The sequence below is a fragment of the Mesoplodon densirostris genome, chromosome 2, assembly GCF_025265405.1.
Source record: "Mesoplodon densirostris isolate mMesDen1 chromosome 2, mMesDen1 primary haplotype, whole genome shotgun sequence".
NCBI lineage: Eukaryota > Metazoa > Chordata > Mammalia > Artiodactyla > Ziphiidae > Mesoplodon > Mesoplodon densirostris.
Genome location: NC_082662.1, coordinates 153,649,198 through 153,669,475, shown reverse-complemented (window position 1 = coordinate 153,669,475; position 20,278 = coordinate 153,649,198). Strand labels below are relative to the sequence as shown.

Genomic DNA, 20,278 nt, shown 5'->3' with positions numbered 1-20,278 from the left:
TTTCCCTGTTCCCTGCACTGTCGTCAACTCCTCACTCTGTGGCTCAGGCTCGGGAAAAATTCTTGCCCAGCCCTGAGGATAGGTCCAGATTTATCCCGATTTCATTAACCCACAGAGCCCCCAGATGCAAGTTTGACTGTGGCTCTGCTGCTTATGAGGGGCATCGATCACCCCACATCTGTCAGTAAAAAGCATGTATTTGATTTCCTTATTATTTTAAAGGTTGCGTTGCATTGATGTTGTATATCTTCCTGAGCAAAAGAGTAAAATATTTTTTAATCAAAAAAAATACACATGATAGTCAGCATCTTTGCTCTGTTCCTGGTAGAAAGCAGAGAACAAAGAGGTCTCTCTGGAAAAATTTGGAATAGGATTGGTTACTTAGGTGCCTGACCCTTATTCTTCTCTAAGCTTTGGAATGATGCTGTGACTCTTATTCAGATCACAGCACACAAAGGCTCTCTCAGTTCAGGAGTCAACTTTGGATTATCTTTCAGGGGTGAGAGGGCATGTGTGGTGGAAAGGGCCATGTCAAAGCCAGATAAAAGCCATGTCTCATTTGGGACTATCTGCATTCCTTTGCTGCTTCTGGAAGCAAGAGCCATGGGAGTGGTGACTGTACTTCCATTTTGCCCTTTCTCCTCTGAGGCTCTTGTGTGGAGGTGAATGTGACTCTCCCCTCCCTCTTCCTGGAACAATATCTCAGCAGATTTGCCTCCAGGCCAGGCCGGCAGCTTGAAGTTCCCAACTGCCCTTGGCTTGCTGGGCAGGGGAGCCGTCTGACAGACCACCCTAGCTAGTACGCTGGCAGCAGAGCTGGAAGACAACCCTCCCTACCCTTGCCACGGTCCTGCTCAGGGTCAGGCAGCCCAGAATGCTGCTCTTTGCGGCTTTGCTTTTCAATCGCATGCAGAATCCCAAGGCTCCGTTTTCTTCCAGTTGGCAAAGCCAGCACTCTTCTTCTAAGAAAAAAAGACGCACTGCGACGTCAAATTGTGCTTCCTGGCCCTTCCCTTTACAAGTGGAGCGTGAGTGATTCAGAGACATATGGGTTACATTTGCCTGGAAAGACATGCTCAAGTTCGAAAGCGAACTTGGCAAAAGGCATGGGGGGGATGGGAGGGCCGTTCCAGCCCATCCAGAGCCCTCGAGCGCTTCCCAGAGGTACTCAGCAGCACCATACACCCTCCGTCTGCTGATCCCAAAGCCCCAACACTGCACAGAGCGAAAAAGACTCTCTCGCTGAGGTCATTCATGTTGCTATGAGGTATTTTAACAAGTACCTAATTTTAAAAGGATGCCCTCCAAAAGCAAGTGCTATTAATGACTTTAAAACCCTCTTTGTCCTCATCAAGGAGCATCCCACCAATAACATTTAACCTGTTAACTTAGTTTTGCCACAGGGCTGTACTTAAAAAAGAAAGCTAAATGTTATGACTTTATAATGGCCATCCTGCATGATACCCTCCGAGCCTCAAAGTGTTCCCCTCCCTGGGAAATACATTATATACTCTCAGGTTTTTTGTTTTGTTTTGTTTGTTTTTTAATTTTTTGCGGTACGCGGGCCTCTCACTGTTGTGGCCTCTCCCGTTGCAGAGCACAGGCTCTGGACGCGCAGGCTCAGCAGCCATGGCTCACGGGCCCAGCCGCTCCGCGGCATGTGGGATCTTCCCGGACCGGGGCACAAACCCGTGTCCCCTGCATCGGCAGGCGGACTCTCAACCACTGCGCCACCAGGGAAGCCCTATACTCTCAGTTTTATATGCAGGTGGAATTATGGTAATAACTTTACCCTCTTATGCCTGTCCTTTTACTTGTTAGAAGTGCTTAAATTAAAGCATTGCTTCACAGACCCTGCTGCAAGCTTTTCCCGGCAGCTGGGATCTTAGGGAATGATTGCTGGGGCCTCCAGCTCCCTCGCCTGTGGCTGAGACAGGGGCGGTGATCAGAACTCATCCACACCACTCCCAATAGTTGGGCTCAGAATCCCAGCACACGTGGGAATGAAGGGCTGTTTTGTTATAAGTTTGGAGGGGTGTCAGTGAGGCACATCCTAATAAGTCTTAGTAGAAAATAGTACCCTGCCGATGATGACACCGCTGTGGAGTACAGGCTGCTCCTGGGGAGGCCAAGAGGGGCGTCCAGGGGACTAAGTGGTGGTTTTCCAAACGCCAACAACCAATTACATCGTCCCAATGCCAACCAGGCCTTCCACTCTCTGACACCAGTTGGGGTGTCCAACAATTCATTTCAATTCTGACGCGAAGTTAGTGCAGACGCCACAGGTGAAAGGCTCCATCCCACAAGCCTGCCTCTACTTTACACACCAGCCACAGTGGGGTCCCCAGGTGACCTGCACCTCTTCCTGGCTGACTAAAATTTCAGAGGGCTCCAGATTTGATAATTAGTTAGAATGACTTACAGAACTCAGGAAAAACTACCACCAGTTTATTGTGAAGGACACAAGTCAGTAACAGACAAATGGAAGAGATACACAGAGTAAGGTATGAGGGTGGGGTTTGGGGGGCGTGCAGATCCTACATGCCCTCTCCAGGCACTTAACCCTCCCAGTACCCTGTTGTGCTCACCAACCCATAAGCAACCCGGGCCCCGTCGCGTAGGGTTTTTTATGGAGGTTTTATGTAGACATGATTGATTAAATCATTGACCACTGGTGATGGAATAGTCTCAAGACCCTCTCCCCTCCTGCGAGGTGGGAAGGGGATGAGACTGAAAGTTACAACCTTCTAATCATGTGGTTGGTTTTTTGGGGGGACCAGCCCCCATCCTTACACTAACTAGGCGTCTCCCACAGTGAGTCATCTCATTAGCGTACAAAAGACAGTAAATTCCAAGGGTTTGGAAGCTCTGTGCCAGGAAGGTGGACAGAGACCAAATATTTATATTTTATTATATCACAGGGACAAATTCATGATGGGCCCAAGCCTCTTCAGCTCAAGCTCTGCTCAACTAGGCAGGATGGAAGTGGTGGCGGGGCGAGGAAACAAGCCCGCAAGCCCTGCTCCTCTCTTTGGGGTGGCTGTGAGCACCTTCCTCTGCCCTTTCCTTAAAGAAGTAGGCTAGAACCCAAAACATGGTCTCACCTTCAGAATGAAGGGGTGGGTGTTATGACCTAGGGGCTGCAGACAAGCAAAACTAAGGGAGCTCCTGCTGCTAGAAAAGGTTTAAGGAACCTGGATGAAAGAAAAAAACAGAAATGGAAATTTGTCATTCTTATCCATTTAGGGGATTTTAGTTAAAAAAGATCAGCTTTCGCTCTCAGGGCTATTCTCCTAAACAGTGTATCAGAGACAGAGCTGAATCTTCCCGATCACCCACCAACACCCCCTCACTGAAGACCTTCCTTTCTGTTCTGACGTTCGGGTGCTCCCTTCATGACCCTTGATGTCTTGCTGATGCTGATGCCTGTGACCAGCTCTGAACTCTTTGCTCTCTCTCTGTTGCTCTGGAGCCAGAGCCGTTCCAGAGGGATTTTCATGTTGCAAAATAATTTGGCATTTACCAATAATTTACTAAACCATTTGTTTCCATATAGAGGAAGTCATGCTCGCTGAAGAAAATAAAAATGCTGGAACGTCAGCCTTAGAAGGTAAGGAAGTGCTCCAAGGCCTCATTCCTTTCGCATTTGCCCCCTCTTCTGCAGAGGCAATCTCTCTTGATCAAAAGAGGAGAAAGAAATAAAAGAGGGGCGCTCTGGGATTTGAAACGCAAGTCTCTCTGTCATAAAATCCCTCATGCTTTAAAATGAAGGGAATTGAGTCATGGATTTAAATGCTTTTTAAAGTGATGAAAATGAAATCCAAGAGTTGCTTTGTTCCAGGGCGTGTGATTGATACGGGCAGTGAAAAAGCCACCATACAACCAATGGCACAGAAAGGGATCTTCTTTGACAATTTGTGGGGATCATCTTGGGACCACTTTCATTGGCAGGAAGTGCCATTGTTTATGAAGAACCAGAACAAATAGATACGGAGTACCTGTTACCTACTGCATTTAGATAAGCTCTAGCAAGGATTCGGGAGCCTTGTCCCATGGGATTCAAGAGCCTCGTGTGTCAGAGGTGCTGCTGAGCATGGGAGCCATGTTTCCGTAGACATTTGTGACTTCACTAACCCTGGCTCGGGTATTTAAAGGCAGGCGCGCCTGTGTCAGAGGGGCCTCTTGCCCACAGTCCTCAGTTCTGACCAGACTGATCCGGTTGTTCTTGTGTCCTCTCCCTGGCCTCCGCCTTCCCTGGTGTAGTGCTCCGAAGGGCAACCATCAAAAGGAGCCGGACGGAGGCCATGACGCGAGACTCCAGTGACGAGCACTGTGTCGACATCTCCTCTGTGGGTGAGTGGAGGCCGTCAGATCTCCTTTCACTGCTCTGAACCTCCTCTGAAAGGGAACATCCTGTCTTTGGAGAAACACCACCAGGAGGAAGGGAGGCCAAAGAATCCAGAACTTTGGGATGTAATTAGGAAAAGGCGTTGGAATCTAATCTAGTTGACAATGACTTACAGAAAAAGATGGACCAGGGGATACTGTTATGTGAAACATGGGGCTTAGGGCCAAGAATCCAACCCAGATTCTTCAAGTGTGGCAGATGTATCCCATCGGCATACATATCCCATCTCTCCTGGATGTGATAATGAGAACCCACTTTGGGAAATGGTTCAAAGGATCCTGAGGACACCCATTTGAGAACCTGCAATCATTTGCTTAATCATAGTAGCCTCTACCTACTTCCATCGCCTGCTTCCATGTGATACTTAAACAAATTCCTACTGACAGCCCTTTACCATGACTGGTGTTCAACCTCAGGTTCCCTTAGAGATTCTGGCTGATGGCAGATTTTTTCCTCCCCAGATAAAAGGGAAGGGTCTGACTTCATCCTCAAAAGCAGAAGAGGCGTACAGAGCTCATCGCTGCTTTAGGCTTCCAGTGGCAGAAAAAAATCACAAATGCGGCAGGATGATTCCAGTGCCTGAAGCATATTTAAAAAGAAAAGCCAGAGAGAAGCCCAATCTGTTACAGACATAAACACGATCCTGTTAGGATTCAAGATACCGGCTGGATGCCTGGTGTCCTGCCTGGGGAATCTTTCTGTTTCCTAGGACTGAGGGTGCCCAGAGGAAAAGCAGGGTTCCCTGCTGTGCTGTGGAAACTCTTAGCTCATAACACGTGGCAGTACCCTAGCCCTGGGACCAAAGCTGCCCACCTTGCCCTGCGAATACCTGCTTGCCACGGAGGGTGATCTCTTCTGCAGCCTCATTCTCCCTCCTTACTTCTCCCACCTAGGCACACCCCTCGCCAGGGCCAGCATCAAGAGTACAAAGGTGGACGGGGCCTCCTATTTCCGGCACAAGGAGCGGCTTCTGCGTATCTCTATCCGCCACATGGTTAAATCCCAGGTGTTTTACTGGATTGTGCTGAGCCTTGTGGCTCTCAACACCGCCTGTGTGGCCATCGTCCATCACAACCAGCCCCAGTGGCTCACCCACCTTCTCTGTAAGTGAACGGTGACTCCTGGCTTTCACGGCAGCAGCTCGATTGGGGTGTACTGTCAAGAGAGCAAGGTGTCACGTGGGCCTGGCAGTGGTCCTGCCCACCCAGAGTTCTGCCTCTCCACCACATTGTGACCGAGGCCAGAGCTGTCCTCAAGGGGTCGGGGTTAGCACACGACCATTCCCAGCCGTCATTCATTATTGAATCAGATCAACAAATCTTTGCTGATGCGTCAACAAGATGGTGTTACACCTTGGGTAGTCTAAGGCCGGCTTAGTGCCTTAAGTCGGTTTAGTGATGTAGGGAGTCTTGGTCACCAAAGTCCTAGGGGGAAAAGTTCCTAGGGAAATGGATACCTTCAATAGACCAGAAAGGAAACGTATAGGTCAGCTCTGGGTCAGGCTGCCGCTGGGTACGAGTGAGGCTCCCAGAGGCTGTCACTGCCGGGAGTGTGGAGAGCGAATCCGGCTCTTTCATCAAAGCCATGCTTAAGCCCTTTCTCTCTCTCCTGAGAGCCACCTACCATTTGAAGGGCAATGACAAAGCCACCTGTCAAGAGAGCAAAGCTGACCTGTGGAGTGTGCCTGGGACTCATTCTGGGTCTGAGCGTCTTCAGACATCATTAGGTTTTGCCTGGCACTGAGCTGGCATGGTCACTGGAAGTCCCGCTTGTGTAGGTCCTGCTGCTGTTGAGGGTTCCTCTGTAGGTGGGGCGATTGGACAGGGGAGGGCAGAAGCCTGTGCCATCCATGGAACCAACGCTTCTGCCTTTAATGCTTTCAGACTATGCAGAATTTTTGTTTCTGGGACTCTTCCTCCTGGAGATGTCCCTGAAGATGTACGGCATGGGGCCTCGCCTTTATTTTCACTCTTCGTTCAACTGCTTTGATTTTGGGGTAAGTGCTCTGGAGCCCGCCCATCCTTCTGCCAGGGGTTGCTATGCCATGGTTTGAGATAAGCAGCTTGCTCCGGGCCTCGGCGTGAAGCGCTGAAATCAGAATTTATAAAAGGGGAATAGATAGGATTAGCAAAAGGGAGGTCAGGAATGTGTGAATCCTTGCCGTACTAGGATTTGTTTGGGTTTTTTAAATGCTCTTTTATTTTTAATGTTTTTACTGAATGGTAACACACATACCATAGAGTAAACACTTCAGTAAATTTTACAAAGCTACCCGTAGCCAAAGTTTTGAACCACTTATTTTCTTGGGGGAAGCCTGGGAGAGAAGGACAAAAGACTTCATTCCAGAAGGTGGTTCAATCAAAAATGAGAAACTTATATATTTATTTTTTGAGTTCAGTTTAAAATTGGGAAAATTATCTGGGTATACCCTTAAACATTCATACACATAGGCACATACACACTCGGGTATTAGCAAGTCCCCACGTAGACTACTTCACCCAGTGTCCACGTTCCTAAATAATATTGATATATACATGTGTGCATTACTAACAGTCTTCAAGGTGCTTTCACATACATTTTTGTCCTCCGCTGCTTACAGGGGTCCGACGTCCACGATGTTAGGTGTTGGTTGGCAGTTAGGCTGCCCGTTTACACATGAGTAAATAGGAGACCTCGTGTGCAAGTTCACCCAGCCAGTTAGCAGCAGAAGTAGGTTGCAAAACTTTGGGTTCCTGAACCACCTCTCTTTCTGCCAAACCCACTTCTTTTTCTGCCAAATCTCCAGTTAGGTGCTAACGATTCTGAGCCCTTGCCAATCTGCATTTTAACTTGGAACATATGCTTCTGGGTACAGGCAATTTTCAGGCATAATAACTAGTGAAAGACCATTTTCACCTTAGTTCCCTTATTTACATACTTTTCAGCATTGCTGTGAGAATTAATTTTTGTTCTTTCTCCTAGTGCAATGTGTGGAATATAGTAGACTTTGATAAACATATAATTAAAGCGTAAAACAAATTGGATGGTTAATTTGACGTTGCTATTTCTATAGCAGTCAGATTCTATGCCACCAAGTAGTACCATCACGTTGGGGTATGGGGTCCTGAGGGACTGAAAGATATTTCATGTACAGGTGACTGAAACATTCTTTTTTTTTTTTTTTTTTTTTTTTGCGCTATGCGGGCCTCTCACTGTTGTGGCCTCTCCCGCTGCGGAGCACAGGCTCCGGAGTCACAGGCTCAGCGGCCATGGCTCACGGGCCCAGCCGCTCCGTGGCATGTGGGATCTTCCTGGACTGGGGCACGAACCCGTGTCCCCTGCATCGGCAGGCGGACTCTCAACCACTGCGCCACTGGGAAAGCCCCACTGAAACATTCTTGTTAGCACTAAATTCTAGGACAGTGAGAGAACCTGGATCTTCTCAGAGGTTTTTATATTGGAATGCAACGTGTATTAATGTAAACTTGTTTTCTCATTTGAGGACCACTCTTTTGTCTGTTCAAGGTGTGATAAGAACAGTATGGCTGTCAAATGTGTGCAGAAGTGGTGAATGACTACTGCAGTTTTCACAAAGGACAGAACAGCAGTCAGTAAAGCAATCTATAGTATGAAGGAGGAAATTTAGCAAGGGGAGTGGGGAGCAGTGGGGAGAGAGGTGGTAGAGTCTTGTTTTTCCTTGGCAGCCTTCACAAACAGGTGGTCCTGTTGCAGGTGGGCTGGTGGGGGAGGGGAGAGTTTGAATTTCAAAATGGCCCAGTGAGAGCTGTTGGTTGCAGAATACAAGATTACTCCTCTCTCCTCCTCCTCCTCATTCACCTCCTGCTCCTTTTCCTCTTCTCACCGTGGCTGGGTTTGGCTCTTTAGGTCACAGTGGGCAGCATCTTTGAAGTGGTCTGGGCGATCTTCAGACCTGGTACATCTTTTGGAATCAGTGTCTTGCGAGCTCTCCGGCTTCTAAGAATATTTAAAATAACCAAGTAAGTGATCAGAATCTAGACTCTTCCCAACCACCTTCGAGAGCGGATGCTTCTCTCTGCCTTATTATATTTATTGCCTTCCATCCCCACATGCCCTTACCACATGATCCCCTTCCCGACTCCACCCCCAACTCCGTTCTTCAGTTCCTTCTTCTTCTCCGAAGATTAAACCAGAAAAATGCCCATGATGCCGTATCCTGTGCCACATTCCCAAGGGGAGCCACATTCTTGCTGTCATCTCTCCTTCCTACAAGTATGCAGATGCGGCTTATCTCATAGACCACCAGGCAGATGCCCAGCTGTGCATGGAGATAATTTGGTATTTAGTGTTCACTGCTGTAATGCTGTCTGGGTTTTTGTAGGTATTGGGCATCCCTACGGAACTTGGTGGTCTCCTTGATGAGTTCCATGAAGTCAATCATCAGTTTGCTCTTCCTTCTCTTCCTCTTCATCGTTGTCTTTGCTCTCCTAGGAATGCAGCTGTTTGGAGGCAGGTAAGCACCAATGAACTTTGCATCCAAAGGGGCCTCAAAACCTAGACTTCAACCTGTGAGCGCTGGGGTCACTAATTTGATTGCCATGTTAACTATCTCGTTCGTTCGTGTCTATGGCTCAAATCAACCACGAGCATGTGTGTGGAACAAATATCTCTGTTTTTAATCCGTTCACACTGTACAGGGTTCTTATTGAGGGGACCCCTCTCCCTGGAGCTGTCCCTGAAAGGTACAGCCTGGGGCTTTGTAACTCAGGATCAGCCCAGACCCCGTCCCATTACCAGGGCCCTTCAAGTGCACAGTCCTCCAGTAGTAGTCACTAAAACTGTCTTCATAAGTTACTCGGATGAGGGGAGAGTAGGGCAGAGGGGGATGCGGAGAAAGGGGAAAAGTAGTGATGAAAACGGCATAATCTCGGGAAAGGAAAACTTGATGTGTGAGATTTTCATTTCATTCTCTCTGAATTTCCTTTTTCAGGTTCAACTTTAATGATGGGACTCCTTCAGCAAACTTTGACACCTTCCCTGCAGCCATCATGACTGTATTCCAGGTATGAGACGTTAAAAAATGTTACTTGGGATCCCTTGGTGCACACACTACAAAATGATGTGTGAAGAGAATCCTCCCTTTGCTCTCCAAGCTCCTCTCAGGCAGCTGGGTACTCTTGCTTATTGAGTAATCATCACCACTGTAATTCCTAGCATTTCTATAGCTATGTCCTTACCAATAATAAAAGAGCTCTATTGTGATGACCTCATTGGCTTTCTCCTTACACTTGTGAGTTTGCAAGGGATGTTAGTCCAAGTCATTCAGCAACATTGCATTTCTGGTTTTATGAAATTGGAAGTATCTTCAAACCCACGTGTCCATTTAAAGAAGTATCTTTTCCACGCACCCCCCCCCCAATTTTTTTTAAATCATGGGGGAAACTCAAAATCAATAATGACTAAGAGCCAAAGGAGAACACTGTTTAGCCAGAATGTGAGGCTGAACCAGAACCCAGGTTTCCATAACTGGAGCCCATGAAGCCCTTTCCAATAATGCTGCTGTGTCAGGAACTGTATCTTGGCAGCTCCTGGGGACAGTCAGGCAGTGACCAGACCACCTCATCTGTGTGATTCCCACAGGCCGGGCAAAGCTGAGGTTTGGGTCAGGGTGGGGAGACTCTATATTTTGAGGAATAGAATCTTTCCTTTTGATGTTCTCCTTCTGTTTTCAGTGTCTCTTACATATCAGAAGGAAGTTGAGGATTAGTCATGGGCGTGACATTTTTTTCTCTCTGGCAGGATAATCAAGCAAGGGGTAGATGGAAAAGACCCAGGCCCAGAATTTTCCCCCTTCCGTTAACCCCATTTTCTCATCCAACCCAGGTCTCTGATTTGCCTGTTGTTTGCTTTGTGTAGATCCTGACGGGTGAGGACTGGAATGAGGTGATGTACAATGGGATCCGCTCCCAGGGTGGGGTCAGCTCAGGCATGTGGTCAGCTATCTATTTCATTGTGCTCACCTTGTTTGGAAACTGTATCCTTTTTAAAAGGCTTCTCTTGGGCTGCCTGCACGGACTAGCATGTGAGGAGGAGGAGGTGATCGTAGTGGTGCTGATGGTGGTAATAGTGGGGGGTGGGTAGCACTGGGGTGACCATTGCTAGGTGTACTAAGAGGCACAAGGATCCCGATCTTAAGGAACATCTGCTAGTTGGGTAAAGAAGATAAATATAAGCAAGATAGGGTATCATCCAAATTATCAGATATCATAATATCCAAGTTATCAAACTATCATCACAAAAACATATGAGTCTGTTATAGTAAATGGTTGGAGATACTATGAGCTGGGGAAAATAAGAAAGGGCAGAGATCCCTATGGGCTGAAATAGTGACAAGAGTATAATACTAATGAATTAATTATATGGTTTTTTTTAACTTTTTTAAAAAAGACTTTTTTATTGAAGTATAGTTGATTTACAGTGTTGTATTAGTTTCAGGTGTACAGCAAAGTTATTCAGTTACACATATATATATTTTTTCAGATTCTTTTCCCTTATAGGTTATTACAAAATATCGAGTATAGTTCCTTGTGCTATACAGAAGGTCCTTGTTGGTTATCTATTTCATATATAGTACTGGGTATACGTTAATCCCAGACTCTTAATTTATTCCTCCTTCCCCCTTTCCCCTTTGGTAACCATAAGCTTGGTTTTCTATGTCCGTGGATCTATTTCTGTTTTGTATATAAGTTCATTTGTATCATGATTTTTAGATTCCACATATAAATGATATCATATGATATTTGTCTTTCTCTGTCTGGCTTACTTCACTTAGTATGATCATCTCTAGGTCTATCCATGTTGCTGCAAATGGCAATATTTCATTCTTCTTTATGGCTGAGTAGTATTCCACTGTATATATATCCCATGTCTTCTTTATCCATTCATGTGTCAATGGGCATTCAGGTTGCTTCCATGTCTTAGCTGTTGTAAATAGTGTGCAATGAACATTGGGGTGCATGTATCTTTTTGAATTCTAGTTTTCTTCAGATATATGCCCAGGAGCGGGATTGCAGGATGATATGGCAGCTCTATATGTTAATATAGAACAGAGCCTTCCACATAGTAAGTTCTCAAAAATATTAGTATTTTGATTAATGCTGATACTACTGAGCATAGCTAACATTTATCGTGCTTGTGCTACTCATGAGACCCTGTACTAAATGCTTTCCAGGCACTATTGCATCTAATCCTTACCTTATAAGACTTAGAGGAAATAACTTAATCAAAGTCAAACAATTACTAAGTTGTGAAGGGAGACTAGAAACTAAGTGCATTTAATTCCAAAATCCATGGCTGGTCATGGGCTCTAGACCAGAAAGATTTAGGTTTTAATCCCAGCAACTCTGTTTACCAGCTGTGTGGCCTTGGGAAAGTCACTTAATCTCTCTGAGCTTCTAGTTTTCACACCTGAAAGGAAGAAGCAATATCCCTCTCCTTTGATGGTTATGAATAGTAAATGAGATAATTTGCTTGAATGTTACGTTATAAACTGCAAACTTCTACGTGATCATTAGAAGTTTTGGGGGTGGGACTTGCCTTGAATTGGGATTTCTAGAGTGAAAAGGGACAGCCATGTGATGCAGCTATATTTTTGCATTTTCCATAGTCTCACAGAACAGTGATATTCCTTTAAGTTTTCTGCCCTGAAAACTTGTAGGGGCCAGAGCAGACTATAAACTAAACATGAGAAACCCATAAAAAGAAAGCTAGGCAGTGAGTCACAGAAATGGAAGGCCAGTTTGTCACAAAGTAGCTCACTTTGCCCTCTGGGAGCTTTGATTCAGGTATTTCTTTGTCCTGTACAAAGAGATGACATGTGGAAGGAGAGAAGACATATTCTCCATCAAACAGAGTTGCATAACATCTCTCTCCCTCCCCCGACAGCCCCTGCTTAAGTGACTCTTTGGGGTGGTTTCTGTTCCTGCTGGTGTCCCAGGCAGGAAAGGCCTGGAGATGCCCTCTCAGCCTTGCTGGAGCCTTTTGCTTTTGTTACTTGCCCATCCTTAACTCATCACCCCAGACACACTGCTGAATGTGTTCTTGGCCATCGCTGTGGACAATCTGGCCAATGCCCAGGAGCTGACCAAGGTAAGCATTGTTCTCCGGGGATCTGATGGTTCTCTAGTGCCATTGGGTGCCTGCTGGGCCTTGGGGCTGCTTCCAAAAGTCTGTGTTGCCTGGCTCAAGCCTGCCAGGAAGGCCCCTTCTGGGAGCTTGTGGACAGCTGGAGAGCCACACATCCATGAAAGGAGCCTGGTTCGCTTTCACTGAGTTTGCTGAGCCTTGGAGCAGACTGGATCTCTCATGGGATGTAGAAGATAGTCACTTAGTCACTGCAAACTCCCAAAGATATCCTTTGCAGAATTATGCCCTGGAAAATAAAGAAAACCCCAAAGTCCTGGATTTAAGTCCCACCTCTGCTCCTGTGACCTGTGGCTGTGTGACCTCAATCATGTGCCTTCACACTTCTGGGTTTGGGGGTGAGAAGGGCCAGGAGCAGCTCTGTTTCTAGACTGTGTCTCCTGGGGTATTCCAGTGGCCATGGTCATCTTGAGGGAAGTTTCAGTGAAGCTAGTTGCTACATTGCTCAAAGAACTGTTCCTTTATTTCCTCTGAGTCATTTCTTCAGGGGTGGAGGCAATACTGATCGCAGTGGGATGGTCTAGGGAGATGAGTGAAAACTTCTCCCTACATAATACAAATTTGGTTTGGGGCAGAGCCCATAGCAACCTGGTGATGTTTCCGTAACTGCTCTTCCCTACGTCCTTGAGGGTCTTCTTATCTGCAGGCAGGGAAAAATACCAGCTCTAGTATCTGAAAAGCTGGCTGTGAGTCATGCGTCTACCACTCACTGGCTCTTTTAGCTTGTGCTTGACCCCTGGTCTCCATTAGCATTGCTTCCTTCATCTGTAAAAAAGGAATGATATATCTGCCTTGCATACCTCACAGGAGTACTGCAAGGATCAAGTAAAATGATGTGTGTGAAAACCAGAGCAGGCTGTGAAGATGTATGTATTCTTAGTAGCTCTAGTCATTTTACCTGAACCGGCTTTCCTTGGTGTCATCACACAGAGGGACATTTATGAGCAGGAATGTGGGTGAGGGGATGAGGTCCCTGCCTGAGCCCCAGGGTGGGGTCACTTAGCTGTGCAGGGAAGAGGGAGGGTGTGATGGGAAGTGTGGTGTTTACTTCAGGGGGCTCTGCCTGGAAGGTCCCCCTCCATCACTTCCAGACACTGCAGAGCATCTGAGAAGTGTCGGCTCTGGCCTCTGCCCTCCACAGCCCCGGCCAGCTCCCCTGAGGACTGGCACTGGGGTAGAACTGCACGGCTGTCCTGAGGAGGTGGGGCAGGGTGGAGGCCAGAATTGCTGGCCAGGAGGCTTCTGTCTCAAGGGGGCTGACTGCTGGCCACCTGAGGTCTGTGTCATTCTGCCTTGTTTCACCTCTTCCCCTGCTTGTCTCGCTTCGCCTGGTCTCCAGCACGCCTTCTGGGGAGAGCCAAGGGAGCTGCTGTCCTTCACGAGGGTCCCAGACAAAGCCCTCTCTGCTTTGTGTCTAGGATGAACAGGAAGAAGAGGAGGCCTTCAACCAGAAACACGCGCTGCAGAAGGCCAAGGAGGTCAGCCCGATGTCTGCACCCAACATGCCTTCCATCGAGTGAGTCGCTGTCCCCACTTCACAGACCCCTGGGCTCCTGTGCTGACAGCCAGTCGCTCAATTCCAAAGCTGTGAACTCTCAGAGGGCGCCTGCTCCATGCCAGGAAACGTCCTGTGAATACAGCAGTGAGCAAGACAGGGTCCCTTTTTTTCACAGAGCTTTTATTTCAGTGAGCAAGATAGCTGATAAATACACAGAAATCATTTTAGATAGTGAGAATAGCTGTAAAATAAATATAACAGGGTACTAAGGCAGAGGAACAGGAATTGGGTGGAGTACCTTCGGGCGATCTGAGAGGGGTTCTCTGAAGAGATGATATTTAAGCAGAGACCTAAATGTGTAGAAGATGGTCGTGTGACATTACGAAGATGGAACATCCCCAGCAAGGCCCAGTGTGGCTGGTATGAAGGGAGCAAGGGGGGAAGAGAAGGAGACACGGCCGGGGAGGTCCTGAAGGCCCAGGTGAAGGACTTTAGCTTTTGTTCTAATTACAACCATAGGAGGGTCTAGAGGGGAAAGATGAATAGGTTAGGATTTATACTTTTAAAAGGTCACTGTGCTCTGTGGAGGTGGACTGTAGGGGCCCAGACTGGAGCCGGGAAGACAGAGGTTGGCTCTTAGAGTAAAGTAGGTGAGAGCTGGTGGTGGTTTAGACCATGGAAGCAATGGAGAAGATGAGAAGTCACCCCACTCGGTCTGTATTTTGGAGGGAGAACCAATAGGATGAGCTGATGGAATAAATGTGATGGAGGTGGGGATGAAAAAAAAACAGAGAAGAAACAAACGTTTCTCCCAGGGTTTTAGGTTTGAACCTAAGCAACTGGGTAGATGATGGTGGTATTTACCGCTAGCCTGGAGAACAGTGGAAATCCAAGGTTCATTTTGGCCACGTTAAATCTGAGATGCTTGTAAGACATGCAAGTGAAGATGTTGAACGGGCTGTTGGCCTGTGAGTCTGGAGTTTAGAAGTCGGGGTTAGAAATAAGGGCTTGGGGGAGCATTTGCATTTGGATGGCATTTTAGCTGTCAGCCCGGGAAAGCTGACCCAGGGAGAGGTGGGCCGGAGAAGCGAGGCGCTGAGGACAGGGGCCAGAGCACGCCGGGCCTCGAGGAAAAGCCGCGAGGAGACTGATGGGGAGCAGCCCGGAGGTGGGAGAGAGAGCAAGGGAGCGTGGTGTCCTGGAGATGTGGAGAAGAACACGCTTCCAGACGGAGGGAGTGGACGGCAGAGCTCAGGACCGTTGAAAGATCACGTAAGATGAGAACAGAAAAGGGAACGTTGGGTTTGGCGAAATGAACGCTGTTAGCGACCTTCCCAAGAGCCGTTTCAGTGGCCCAGCGGGAACAGAATCCAGTTGGAGCAGATTAGGGAAAGAATGGGAGGTGATGAATTAGAGTGGCGAGTGTAGACTCTCTTTGAGGGTCCAGCCTGGCCCTGTGGCTGCTGGTGGAACCGGCAGGCCATGGGCCCTGTGGGGGGGAGCTGGCCACTGTATGGTGCTGGGGGAGGGCCTTGGAGAAGGGCCTTGAGAAGTGACCACAGAACCACGGAATTCCTGTTGTGGCTTCTTGGCCCTCCTGAGGACTGAGTGAGGGGTCCTGGGGTATCACTGGGGAGGGTCTGAGACCCTTGGCAGCTGGACCTCTATCCTGGCCCCAGACCCTGTCATCTATTACTTGAAGCTGATCAGGGAGGAGCCCTTCTCTACCCAGAGCTCGTGTGAAAGCCTATGAATGTCCTCGGCCTCACCCTGTAGGAACATTCCAGAGTTATGTGTGGGGACCTCCCACCCCTGCATGAGAAAAAAACTCTCCTTCCCCCCACCCCCGGCAAATTTTTTGAAGATTGATGAAGAAAGGTGAAACAACTCCTTCCTCCCTAGAGCATTCTCTGGGCCTTGAGCAGTTTCTACTCCACTTGCCCTGCACTCATGAGTCTGGGCTAAAAATACATATACACAGGTATCCAAACATGCTGGTGGGTAGGGCTGGCTGGCACTTAGCAGTGGGTGGTTCTATTTACTGAGATGAGGAAGCCTGGAGGAGGAGTGGGTTTAGAGATTCGCGGGGGAAGGATGCTTGGCCCAGAGTAGAAACTCACTATTTATGGAATGAAAGAATGAATGAGATGCTGGTAGGCACATGGCAGTAGGCATTGAGCTGTGTGCGTATCTGGGCACAGTGAGGTGGGAGAGGTGCTGTGACCGTCCAAGATGAGCAGAGATCCAGGCTTTGGGTGCGGTGCTTGTGCTGCGAGGTGGGTGCTGCAGGTTGAACGTTGTCAAGGTGTGTGCACTGCCTGGGCTTGCAGGCCAGACCCCTGACTTCTGGACTATGGTATAACTAAGTGCGAAGGTGGTGTCCATAGAGAAACACGGAAAGAACATTGTTACAAATTAAAAGGCCCAAGTGCTAGTTGCAGCTCGGTCCCTCACACACTGAGGGAACCTCCTGGCATCTCAGAATCCCTGTTTCCCCATCTTCGAAATGAAGAATACCAACTACCCTTCCTCATCCACAGGGTCCTTGCAGGGTGTATGTGAGGTCATATATGCATGAGTTGGAAAGATGCTTCTCTGTGACTTTAGGTATGAAGACATATTAATGGTTGTGATGGGATGTGAATCTGGATCTTTGTATGTGCGATTGGAGAAGTGAAGTTTGAAGTGTGTATCTGATTTGTGTGGAAATTAGAGGTTGGTTCTCTCTTTTGCCTGGTGTGTGTGTGTGTGTGTGCGCGCGTGCACGCATATGTGGGTATGCACACATGTGAGCATGTAAGAGAGAGAGAGAATTCTTCCGTGTAATTACAGTCTTACACATGTGCTTCTGGGGGGCTGGCATCTGAATATTTGAGAATTTGCAAATAGCCAGTGGAAGGTGCTTTTCCTGGTGGGAGTGCATGCTGCCCGTCTAGAGTGTGTGCTTCTCTTTCTCTGTGCTGCCCATGCTTCTTGGCATGGCCGCTCTACGTGCATTGCAGGTGTCAATGCTGAGGGGTGCATTCACTTGCGGAGCTAACAGGTGTCTCCACAGTGATATCCACGTGCATTCCATGGGTGCTTATGTGCATTGCGCCTCTTCAGGCTCATACCAGCTGCCTCTGCTCCCTTTGCCCACCGTGGACCACGCGTCTCTGCAGATGTGGACATGGTGTTTGAACAGTGCTAGTTTGCCTGTGTGTTCTCCATTGGTGGGTGTCAATTTCATCAGGGAAGGAGCAGCATTTGCCAACCTCCCAGGTCCAGGCAGGGCCCATTGGGCCAGACTGGGTTTGTCAGCCCAGGAACTGGGGCAAGCTCATTCCACAGGTGTCCCAGATGTGTAATCCTCCACCTGAGCACTGACAGCTTCATTTTTCCTGTTTGCCTTTGTGGGTGATGCCTCTACCCTACCATTCTGACCTTCCTTGTGTTTGAAAGGACACAACACGTGTGTATCTGTAGAAGAGATTTTTCCCTGTGCAAGGCCAGGAAGGTTAATACTGTGCTTTACCCAGCTGAATAGACTGAACATTCAAGGCCTCTGGTCAGGGCCACTGCATTGCACACATGCAGAAGACACTGCTTACATCCTGAAGTATGTGGACAGCAGCCCACGGAGTGGTGGCCCCGCCTTTGGCCATGGGCTGCTTGGTGGCCTCAATGGTGTGCATGGCAGTGCATTTGTTCCCTGCATGTTATGTGAGATTGGAGTGATAAGCTGGGGAGTCACACCCTTGTGAATCTCCTAGAAATGATCAGGGGGAAATACAACTCTTTGTCCAAGTTTACAGGGTTTCCAAAATAGGTCTCTGAAGGATATTTAGGTGAAAGCGTGAGTGCCGGTGGGGCTTGATGACTGAGTATCCGAAGCTGTTACCTCTGGGAAACAATAGACCCTTTGTGTGCCTGCATGTTTGCTTCAATAGTAGATCCGTGTGTTTGCACACAGCAAGGAACCAAGGTCACTCCCTTGGAGAGCTGAAGGTTGGGAGTCTACTGAGGGCAGCAGACCCGTAGGGGATTCTGCACCTCTCCCTGGAGATCGGCTGGTGGCCGTGGGGCTTGCGGGTCCTGGAGGTCAGGATGCACTGAACCTGTCCATTTTTCTTCCCCAGAAGAGACAGAAGGAGAAGACACCACATGTCGATGTGGGAGCCACGCAGCAGCCACCTGTATGTGTGTACCGGTTTGCGTGTTTGTGAGTGGTTATGTGTGGGTGCGGGGGCACCGTGTCTTTGTCCTTGCCGTGGGCAGAGTGGCACTGGGCGTGCACGTGTCAGTGTGTGCCATGGTGTGTGCGTGGGCGTTCCGTGCACATGGTTTGTGGATCTGCCCCTCCACGCCTCTCACCATGTGCCTATCTCAGTGTGCGTCTCAGGTATGTGACCCCGTGTGCAGTTTGCTCTTCCGTGTGGCCTGTGAGTGGGCACGTGTCGGCATGGGTCGTCAGTGCCGGTGGGGTGCCTTTCACGCAGGCACTTGTGGACAGCACGTGTGGGCCCCAGTGAGGATGCGTGTGGGCACATGTGAGCATCCCCTGCACGGGCTCTAGGCGTGCGCCCGCAGGCGTGTGTGAGTGCGGGCATAGGCGTCCACCCCACGCCCCCTCCTGTGGGAGCCCACTCTCTGTGTCACGTTTGTGTGTTCCCGCTGCCACGTGAATGCTCAGCCAGGCCCCTGAGCTGGACTGTTCAGCGATTGTTTTGAGTATGAGTTGCTGGTGGTCCCTGGACTTAGAGTCCCGTGGATTTGATTAGTGGTTGTGGAAGAGACCCCACTGCATCACTGCAAGAGTGATGCCAAGACCTTTTATAACATGGGTCTGCTCGCCACTGTCATCCGTCACCCTTGGATAGTACCTGCCCATTGTATTTCTCAGCCCTGGCTCTCCCAGGCTGTCCTCAGAAAGGGAAAGGAGAGGGAGAGGAGGAGGAAGAAAGGCCTCTCACCTTGAACTAAGGGCCATTGGTGGGTACAGAGCAGGTACAGGCTGATGCCCTGAAAGCAGAGGGGAGCTGGGGGAGTGGACATCTGGTAAGCCTTCGTACTACTGTCCTGGGGACCGGGACTCAGTCCTGGGCTGACCCCACCCGTCTCAGCTCCTGCAGAGCAGTGATTAGAGCGGGAAGCCCCACGGACCGGGGGGCAGTGGTCCCACCACCTCCTCGGCCCCTCGCGTCTTTCTGTGCACGCTGTCTGCAGATCCTGGGCTCTCCCGTTCGCTCCCTGCACTGTGTGTCCCCCCATCCCACGGCCACCGAGGGCTGGCCTCTGCCCCGTGGCCGCCCTCCCTGGCCCTTAGCCGTCAGTTCTGACCAAGCCCTCGCCCTCTCCCCTTTGCCAGGAGGGAGCGAAGGCGCCGACACCACATGTCGGTGTGGGAGCAGCGCACCAGCCAGCTGAGAAGGCACATGCAGATGCCCAGCCAGGAGGCCCTCAACAAGGAGGAGGCCCCGCCCATGAACCCCCTCAACCCCCTCAACCCCCTGAGCTCCCTCCACCCACTCAATGCCCACCCCAGCCTCTACCGGAGACCCAGGCCCATCGAGGGGCCGGCCCTGGGCCTGGGTCTGGAGAAGTGTGAGGAAGAGCGCGTCAGCCGCGGGGGGTCCCTCCAGGGGGACGGAGGGGACCTGTCGAGTGCCCTGGACAACCAGAGGAGCCCCCTGTCCCTGGGCAAACGGGAGCCGCCCTGGCTGGCCAGGCCCTGTCATGGGAACTGTGACCCGACCCAGCAGGAGGCCGGGGGCGGGGAGACCGTGGTGGCCTTCGAGGACCGGGCCAGGCACAGGCAGAGCCAGCGGCGCAGCCGGCACCGCCGCGTCAGGACGGAGGGCAAGGAGTCCTCCTCCGCTTCCAGGAGCAGGTCTGCCAGCCAGGAGCGGAGCCTGGATGAAGCTGTGCCCAGTGAGGGGGAGAGGGACCTCGAGCCCAGGGACAGCCACGGGGGCAAGGAGCCCACAATCCAGGAAGAAGAGCGATCCCAGGACTTAAGAAGGTAAATTAGACACAGGAGCATGCTGGAGGCATGTAGTGCGGCTGGCGTTAGGGGTTCTTCAACGTAAGCCTTTCCAAGGCTCGGTTTCCCCTGTCGTAACATGGAGGTGATGCTAAGGTACCTTTTACGAGGCATGTGTAAATACGACAGCGATGGCGTCTACCCCTCTGAAAACCAGGGCATCTCCTGTTGGGAGTGGGTAGTGCATGAA

The 20,278-nt window shown here is 49.6% G+C and overlaps 1 protein-coding gene across 3 annotated transcripts in view; it reads left to right on the top strand.

The window, feature by feature from the left end:
* Window positions 1–20,278, top strand: part of CACNA1E (calcium voltage-gated channel subunit alpha1 E) — a 300,372-nt gene that overhangs the window by 213,047 nt on the left and 67,047 nt on the right. For 2 of the 3 annotated variants that reach the window (XM_060088530.1, XM_060088529.1), the window contains exons 9-20: window positions 3,557–3,610; window positions 4,264–4,353; window positions 5,302–5,511; window positions 6,292–6,404; window positions 8,273–8,385; window positions 8,748–8,879; window positions 9,357–9,429; window positions 10,283–10,400; window positions 12,447–12,514; window positions 13,987–14,084; window positions 18,185–18,241; window positions 19,414–20,067. In XM_060088530.1, coding sequence (XP_059944513.1) covers window positions 3,557–3,610; window positions 4,264–4,353; window positions 5,302–5,511; window positions 6,292–6,404; window positions 8,273–8,385; window positions 8,748–8,879; window positions 9,357–9,429; window positions 10,283–10,400; window positions 12,447–12,514; window positions 13,987–14,084; window positions 18,185–18,241; window positions 19,414–20,067 — 1,780 coding nt within the window. The remainder of the gene's footprint in view (window positions 1–3,556; window positions 3,611–4,263; window positions 4,354–5,301; window positions 5,512–6,291; window positions 6,405–8,272; window positions 8,386–8,747; window positions 8,880–9,356; window positions 9,430–10,282; window positions 10,401–12,446; window positions 12,515–13,986; window positions 14,085–18,184; window positions 18,242–19,413; window positions 20,068–20,278) is intronic. The other variant, XM_060088531.1, reaches the window with a different exon arrangement.